This window comes from Cynoglossus semilaevis, chromosome 15 (genome assembly GCF_000523025.1).
Source record: "Cynoglossus semilaevis isolate Cse_v1.0 chromosome 15, Cse_v1.0, whole genome shotgun sequence".
In the NCBI taxonomy this organism is placed as follows: Eukaryota; Metazoa; Chordata; class Actinopteri; order Pleuronectiformes; family Cynoglossidae; genus Cynoglossus; species Cynoglossus semilaevis.
The window spans coordinates 6151387-6160889 of NC_024321.1; the positions used below are offsets into that span (position 1 = coordinate 6151387).

A 9503-nucleotide genomic window follows, 5' to 3' on the forward strand; every position below is an offset into this window, starting at 1 on the left:
ATGTATTTTAGATATTATATTTTAGTTTAAAAATATTATTTTGCACATAAGCTTAATTACTAAACACCCTGTCAAGAGCTGTTCAGATCAGTGAATTCCATCTGTAGTATTCTGGATGATGACCAGGTTCCTTTTAAATTCCATCTAAATGTTCAATCAGTTTAAGCAAAAGAAAATAATCTGATGGAACTACATCCATACCTGTATTTGCCATGTGTTTTATTGTGGTAAAAAAAACAAAAACAAAAACTAAATATCAGCGGCAAATCAAAAAGAAAACCTGGTTTTGTACTAGCATAGCCTCGAGTGTAAATTAAACATTTTTCCTTTCTTTAACTTTAGCTTTATTTGGGGTGAAAATGTAGGTAAGAATTGTAGAATATACTTTACATTGACATACAATTTTAAAAATTTCTGCTTAGAGATACTTAATACCCTGGACTTCTTATTTAAATGTTTTATTTTCTACCATTACCTTTTGAGATACAAAGTTATCATGAATGTCCTTAGAAAGAGAAAAAATGCTGAAATTCCTCAGGGCAACATACACAGACATGAGGACAACCTGTGGACTAACACCAGGGTAAACCAGGACACAGACTGGAGGAAAGTCTTGCTGCTTGTTTAGACATGTTCGGTAAATTTAACCTTTTTTTTTTTTATCGATCACAAAATTCACAAAAGCAGAACTGAGGAAAGCTCAGAGTCAAAACAGTGAATTATGCAGCTCCACGTTCAGTCAGACACGACCGTGTAATCCAGCTAAAATGAATCCTGCAGTTGATAAGAGTGGACATGTCCAAGTTCTACTGAGTGATCGCCAGTGACCTGATACGGAACTCTTTAGAAGTTCCTCACATGAACTGGACACTTTGGAAGCTATAACAGCGAAAGACATCGCCAACGATAAAACGCAACCGACCAAACAAGCTCTGATTACGATGGCATTCTCTTGTAACGCTGCCATTTCAACTCTGTGGCTGCCCCTGAAATGTGCACAGAACGAGAAGTTCTTCCAGACTGATTACAAGGGTCAGAGGGAGAGAAGAACAAGGAAATGAAATTGAAAAAAAATATCTATCTGGGATGTTGTGAAGTAATTGGTGGAATGAGGGAGGAAGGAAGAAAACCACAGGAGATAAAGCAGATCCTAAATCTCTCTCCCTCATCATACTAGTATCCTTCTTCATCTCTATATACTTAATTTCCTTTCTCCTCTTCCTTCTCCTCCTCCTCCTCTTCTGCAGCTATGACGCATTAATCTCTCTTCGCACGTTATCTTTATCTTTTTCTTCAATACACTTAAATATTTGCTCTTTCCTTGTCCCTATCTCTGTTCCTTTTCCGTCTTATCTCTCTCCACTGTAGTACTTCCTCCCACACTTGGCTTTATCTCTGTGATTACGTTCACATGCACACACGAAACCAGGTTAGTGTGCAAAAAGCATGCAGTGTATGCAGAGCTGTAGTCTTATTCTGACTGCGTACAACGTGCATTCATCAGACATTTCTCCACTTTGTCCTTTTTGGTTAATAGAAGGAGAAAACTGAGCAAAACTGCCCCAAGTGACAGAATATGCGTTACAATCTTGGAGCAAATCAACTCAGATCTGATATTAAATTAAGCTGCAGGGCAATAAATAATATCTTTTTAAGCTTCCCGTAGAGACACGGGATATCCTGACTGAGGCTCATGACTGTTGTGCAATTATGATAACAGTCCAAACAACACGTCTAAGGTGAGCTTTTTATATAACTGCGTCCCAAACTTTCTCTACTGTCTATCAATAACCACAAGAATAATTGCTGGATTTAATCACAGGCCATCGGCAGCTTCAAAAGGATTGTTATACAACATGTCCAAACTATGGCTCGAGGACCATCTTTTGAACATCTAAGTTATTGAATTAAATCATAATCATAATTATTTTTGGCATTTGAGTAGCTTTAGTGTTCAGGGGACAAAACGATTGTCACTTTCTTGTTCTTTTTATATATGGGCTAATCTTTAGCAATTTTGGTAGAACACTTTCTAAGCCAATGGAGTGTAAAACTGGTTTTCATATTTAAGTTGTCTTTAGGTCTGTGCTCTTAGATCTTAACAGTGAAGTAGGTCATACACTTTTTAATATTGTAATTTGCTTAAAAACTTTTTCCATGACAATTTTTTGCTAACCCATAGCTACTTTTGGTGATTTGGTTATAAAGTCTGGTTATTTTTTCACTATTCTATTTTTTATTTAGTTCGGCACATTCTACATTTTAGTTTTATTTTCAGTACATTTGGCAAATTTGACTAACAATTAACTATCTCAGTTGGTTTTCATTTTATTTTTATATTTAGTCAACTTTGAGCCCATTATTGACTTGATTATGTTTATGGTTAATGATTTTGAAAAACTATCACATCTGTCTTATCCATTTTCCAGCACATGGCCCAGTTATATTTTCCACACATCAAACTATCAATAAATGACAAAAATAAAAAATATCACTGAAGAGCTTCCTTAAAAACAGGGGGAGTTCTAATGATGAAGCAGCAGAAAGCTCCAAAACCGCTACCAAAAAGAGAGAAAAACAAAATACCAAGAGTGCTAAAATTAAAGTGCCTACTGTAAAAACTGAATTATTTTTATTATTCTTGTTATAGTTACATTATACGTGATGCACTTTATTGTGTTTTGTTTTGCGTGTGACCTCGCTCACACCCACAACCCAGCTGCTGGTCTGTGGAAAAACTGTCTTGCATGAAACCAATCGGTGGTGGAGACCACTGTTCTGATTTACAGCAGTGAGTTATTTAGTGAAGACTTTAACTAAAAATAAGTGACTGAGCAAAGGCTGTTGATAAATCAGTGAGTGTTTATCTGTTTTTTAAAGTATTCCTTTGGCGCACAGTAAACTAAAGAAAAGAAGATGGCTAATAATGGTACAGTAGGACGCTGATGGGTGTGGGTGTGAACACACAGAGACAGGACGCTGGACAAACTTCTATCATTAGGTGGTCTATAATGTTATAGACCTGAGTCACAGACCAGGTTTGAACGGAGAATAAAGACTCCTCTTAGTTGACGTCTATTCTAAAACAGAGCCCCCAGCTGCCCCCGAGTCCACAGACAACATCCTCCAACCTGTCAATCATATGAACACAAATCAATCACAAGACTGTGTGCATCACAAAGGCACCGCTTCCCTTGTTTTTGATCTTTGTTTGAGCCTCCATAGACTCAAACGGAGTCATTGTGAGAAATAACAATACAAAGAAACATTAATTGACGGGTTGCTTTTGTCCTGAATGGAGTATCTGCGGAATTAGAAGGCACCGTTTTGACTCACACCTCTCCTAGCTGTGTTCCTTCCCTTTTTCCTCTCTCCCTCCACTCGTCCCTTTCTTTCTTTTTTTTTTTTTCCGTACAAGACCTACTTATTATCTTTTACTGTTGTTTTCTGAACTTTACAAGGGGCCTCTCAGGCTCTGGGCCTTTGATGGGGTTGAAAGGAGGGTGCAGGGGACTTCTCAAACAAGAAAAAAATAAGAGGGGTTTAAAGGGAGGAATAAATGCTCTTGTTATGTCGCTGCCAAATGAAATTATTAAAGCCAGACAGCAGCAGATGGAAGATGAGGAACATCTTGTCACTAAACAAGCAGAGGGATTAAAAGTGGACTTTTTTTCATGTAAATAAAACGTAAATGGAGAGGAAAGACATAATCTGTGAAACTGGGATCTCAAGGTTTTCGTGATCTGAGAATGTTTCCGAGGAACTGGAGGCGTGTATTCATCCGGCACCACTGGAAGTTTCTTATATAAAATGGATTAGAAACAAATGTTTGCACTCATGTGGATATAATCAACTCCATGGCTCTGCGGCTGCTCTTTCAGCTGAGCAACGCTAGAGGATAAAAAAAAATAAAAATCCAAACTTAAACTCGCCGCTGTGTCTTTTTTCCAGCATGCGGTCGCAGAACTTGACGTCTGGGTGAGCTAAGAGCTTAGAGTTACAGAAAGTAAAGGGCGAAGAGGAATCAGAACAACGTTTCTTCCTCTTCTCTCCTTCTTTTCTACTTTTTTTTTTTTTTTTTTTGGGTTGCTGGCAGAAACCGTCAGCTTCCCAATCTGCTTTCAATTACCGGCAGAGGATGATGTTAGCCCTCTTCCTGTCCATTATGTCTCACACATGCAAACTCCAAAACATCCTGCAGTCTCACCACTGTCTTCTCATCCCTCCTCATTTATTTACTCCCTCTCTTCCAGCCTCCATTTACTCAGAGCTGAGTGATTCATTGCTGGAGAATAGCATGACCAAGGATAAGGGGGTCACTTCCATTCTTCCCACTTTTAAAAGTGGGTGATTCACTGGTCACTGGGATTTTTTTAAGTGCATTGGCAGAAAAATAAACAGACCCTAATGGCTGTTAGTGAGCTTTTATTTTCTTTTTGTGCTAAAAAGTGACAACACTGTTTAGATTATGACTGTGTTTGGACACTTTAATCTGAAAAAAAAACCCAAAACTTTGTGTTATATAAACCAGTAAACTTCCTCCAGGCCATTCAAAGTTTGAGACACAGCTAATGCTGATTACAAACATAGGATCCAATAAAGCTGGTGTCATTAAATATAATGCTATAAAGCAGGCAGGCATGTGAAGGGAGGGTCTGTTCAGTCCATGTGGCTCCTAATGACATTTTTTTTCTTTTTCTTTTTGAGAGTATTGTCTTGTTTGTTCCAAAGCTGGAGACGTCTTCTGCAGAAAGGCCACTTGATTTAGTGAGACGTCCGTGCAGTGGTCACTTGTGGTTCAGAACACCGCAGCAAAGAGTCCTCTGAACGGGCCTCATGTAAAACAAATCAAATCTTCATTTCTTTACATGGTCTTCTCATTAAACCGGGATGTTTTATTACAGGCTGCAGCCTTATATCACCGTCAGGCCTCTGAGGGTCGTCACATCAGGGCTCTCATCTAGCTCCAGAACAAACCAGTGTTTTTTGGCAACTCAACTGTAAACCTCGCTTTTTTTGGGGGTTTTTTGGATGCTGATTCTGCAGCGTTTATTGAAAGAATTTCTGTGACATGTGAACTTATTTTGCAGATAAAATCTGCTGCAGAACATATCTGGAGACTGTTTCGAGGGATCATCAACTAGTTTAAAAGGTCAGAATCCTTATCAGGTCTGGACCGGAGGAAAAATTAATGAAATGTATTTACTCTGACATTTGCCTGGCGTCAAAAAGTCTCTGTCCCGGAGACAAGAGCTCTGTGATGGCAGTGAATTTTGCCGTGTGGAACAGTGCTGATTGCTGATTGAATTTGCATGTTCATTCATGGGCACGGCTTCAATGAAGTAATAGGTACCGACCAAACACTCAGCACTCTTCATTATTACAGCTACAAAAGGCAGCGTTTTGTGATGTTTGCTCGAATCAGAAACAGCGGACAAATGAAAGCAGAGGTGAAGCAGGTTAAGGGTCATGACGAGGTGATCGTACCTTAGGAACATCTATGGCCACTTCCCTCATGGCACTGGGCTTCACCACAGACATGGCCCACTGAAGGTCCTGCAGTGTGACAGTTACAGTTCCCATCAGCTGCTGGTCTGATGGTCTGTTAGCAGCTCCCAGCGCTCGCCTCAGAGCATGCAAACCTGCAGGGAGAAGTCTGTGGTTAAAGTCTGGCTTTAATTCTGTACAACAAAGTGCAGCTGTTTGTATGCTATTATTAGCTATCTTTATAGTTAACGTTTTTACAAATTTGTTGTTAAATCTTATGCATTTCTTGGTGAATTCCAGGGCTACAAGCGACGATGACATTCAACCAAAAAATTTCTCATTATTCAAATGTTAGCAGCAGATTTAATTATAGTTGCCGGGAATATCTTTTGTTGTAAAAGTAGACCGTGGATTTTTACGAAGTTCATAAAGCCCCAGACTTCACGTGGACCACAAAGGATGTTGATGCACAAATGCCATCGAGAGTGAATAACAGAGAAAACATAAGACCATAATTGAAGGCATAAAACAGGGATGTGAAAGCAGTTTTTGTTTTCCTAAGGAAGCATCACTGGTGTCATTGAGGCTTGAGGCTTCTTTAATCCAAACCCACATGCACTCAGCCCAACTCTGCACAAGCCAACATTCACGCCGCTACACGCCGGGATGATACACACCTTACAAACGCAAATCTCAAAATGAACGCTAATTCCTTTTTTGACGGAGGAAATAATTGGCGCTGCATTATTGGATAGACAGGAGAGTGGGCCAAAAGGAAGGGAAGTATAATTGAAGTGCTTAGTTTTTGAATAGACAGTTACAGAGACCGGTGTGTTTCACCAAAGAGGAGTCAGCAAAACAAACAGTGATGTGTCAGTGACAGGAAAGAGCCTTTGTTGTGGAGTGAATTGACCGAAGGAAATAAATTCTGGGCACAGGCTGACGGGCTGAGGTGATGACTGAGCAGTGACACAGTACTAACTGAGCACTGTAAATTAAATGTAAAGTACTTTCGAAAATGAACACTGCAAAAAAATAGCCCAAAACGTTGGGACTGCAGGAAGGCCAGTCACAGGCACATGTACTGTGTGTACAAAGCTGGTCTGGTCTTTACTGTATATTTCCTGTTAAAAACCTATGATTGTGTCATCTTATCAGGGACCAACGTCTCTCCAAAATACCAATGTAAGCTGGTTCTTTTGCACTGATCCCTCATCTTACAGCTATTGTTGCAACCTCGCACCATTGCAGACACTGGCGCCTGAACTGGAAACATTCTGATTGGTCTGAAACATTTGCATCAAGGCCAACTGGAAGGGTTTGGTTTATTGAAGACAAGTCACCTCTCATCCAAGAGGCTTTCTTAGTTCATGTCTTTAACAAATCTAACCAGTCCAGTTGGCCTTGAAGTAACTGCTTCAGCAATGGTGATGTTGCTGACTGAGAACTTACACAGACATTCTGATTGGTCTTTTTTATCTTTGGCAGGAAGAATCCAATTTTACCGCTAACTGTGCGCAGGTGAGCAGAACCTCGGAGAACTCAAGTAGTTTTCCAAATAATGTGGTTTTAGGGTGGTTTCCACCTTAATGTGATGAGATGTCTCCTGACTCACGGAATCTCTCACAGTTATTAACTAAAAGTGTTTGCAATCCTGGGCTAAAAGAGTGTTTCTCTGCAATGTTCTCTCCTGAAGTTTGGGGAAAAGTGTTTAGCCCAGACCTACACTAGTGTTCAAAGGACAGACTTTTGGCGTCCAGCTGAGGAGCTTTAACCCCTACCCTAAGGTTGACAGGTCTTCTGTTGGAGAGTTCCATGCTTAATGTGGTCAATGATTAGAAGTTACAAATCCAGCCCACAACGCAGGTTGCGTAAGAGAACATTATAAATGTGTGTGTATACATATATGACAGGGACACACACAGGACTGAACCTAAGACTTCATCTACTGAGCTAAGGGGGGGTTGGGGGGGGGGGGTTACTCAGAGACAGCACAGACAAGACTTGAGGGTTTGGGTTAGTAAGGGCTAAAGGGGAACAGAGGTGGTCCAGGGCCTGGGGCCAGGGAGCAGAGGAGAGGGGATAGGATTTACGATCAGACAAGACTACATCCTGTTTATATTTTCTCTTCATCTGACTGAGTAAGTGATGGTCGGGCAGAGAGATGAGAGGGACACACTGAGTCCAAGCACATGTGTCCCGGGTCACTGTGTTCCACTTGCACATAATGACGTCTCCCTGCAGCTCTTCCACTCTTATTCTCGTTCTCCAAATCCCCAGAGTTCTAAACATCCCATCATTCTACCTGGCTGCAGCTTCAACTCCTCATCTGCATTAATGCTTCAGAGCCGGTGCTGCTCAGACTGCAGAAAAACATCTGGTCTGAGTGGAAGGGTAGGGGCTAGCAAAGGCCAGGATGTGGAAGGAAGCAGGACCTCGGAGGGAGATGAGGAACAGCAGAAGCCACAACACCATATGCACTAACTAACCCCAAACCGACAGCTGCCTGCCCTGTGAAGGTGTAGGACCCCGAAGGCCTCACTGCTGAGGACGTGTGAGAGAAGAGGAAGGGAAATCTGTGAAAATGCTTTACTGGAAACCTCAACCTGTGGCTCAAAACGTGTGCACGAAAATGAGCAAAACAGGTTTGAATATATACTACAGTTGTGTTCAAATTCTGGACCCCGGGACCAAATGTGGTACTTGCACAGGTTTTCTGTAGACACGTAAAAGGTGTCATAAGGACTTTTTTTTTTTCTTCAGGAGTTTAGGTAGGTGTGATAGCCGCTACACTGCAGAACCACACAGTTGACAAAACACCATACAATTCAGAATCAATGAGTGATTAAAAAAAGAAATCTGTCTGGATAAACCACTCATTTTGCCTTCATTAAGAAAACGATTGCCCAACACAAATGTCTTGAACACAGATAAAAAAAGTCTACAGCAGAACTCCAGCCTGAACACCTGGGCAGCAAAAAAAAAAAAAAAAACTCAACTCACAACGTGAATGTAACAATTTGCCTGAGGGATTTTCTTCCCCCGAGTCTGCACTGCTTTGGCTGACTCCAAGCTCATATTTGGTTTAGTTATGAAAACATCCGATGGGAAGGGAGTTGAGAAAAAAAAGAAGGCAACACAACACAATTTAATCTGAACCTTATGTGGACTCATTCTCCTCTCTCTCTCTGCTGCACTTTGTTCCATGATGCTTCAAATTCACCAGAGATCGAGTGGGAATTTGGGGAAAAGGAGGCCCCCCTAAATTCACAAGAATGCACATTTGCAAAACATCACAATACGTATGGAGAAAAGGGAAAACTAATTTCACAGAGCTGTAGGGTGAACAGGGGTCTGGGGGCGGGGGGTTGTTTTGCGGTATTTTAGAACACGGATGGTCTCAATTAAAAACACAGGGCATTAAAACAGACCCTTCCTGCAAATCAAGGCCTTGTCTCTAGGGGTCACTGACAACCTGGTCTTCATTCCTAAAAAGTAAGACGAACACTAATTTTCTAACATTATACTCAAAGACGCTGCAACCAGTGATGACAACACAGAACCAGGAGTTCCTGCACACGTGTGGACGGTGCTGAATGTCAACGTTGAATCTGTTGATCATCATATGATTCCAACCTCGGCTGAAGGATAACATACAGTATGTGTTCTACACTGTTTGCACAGTTTGATTATAGAATAAACAAAGATATTGGTGATGAACAGAAGGGTTGAAAACTGCTAAAACTCTGAACAAAAAATCCAGTTAAAATATGTCACTGCTGCTGATAGCTTTTTATTAGCGCAACCCAAATGCTGGTAAAAAGGTATAATAATGGCTACAAGTTTGCATAATAGTGTGAAAGTAGATCATAAAAAACATAAAGGGATCACTACAAGCCAGCTACGCTATATTTAGCAAAAAAAGTGCTAAATAACTTAAAATAAAAAAATAAACAATTACTTGAACACAGTTGATAAAACCTCAAGGGTAAACAAAACAATAGCAACATGCAAAA

General features: G+C 40.6%; 1 protein-coding gene across 1 annotated transcript in view; it reads right to left on the reverse strand.

Annotated features, from left to right (window-relative positions):
- The window catches only part of afg2a (AFG2 AAA ATPase homolog A), a 96261-nt gene that overhangs the window by 72232 nt on the left and 14526 nt on the right, over positions 1-9503 (reverse strand). Inside the window, exon 11 of the mRNA XM_008326662.3 lies at positions 5475-5642. Coding sequence (XP_008324884.3) covers positions 5475-5642 — 168 coding nt within the window. The remainder of the gene's footprint in view (positions 1-5474; positions 5643-9503) is intronic.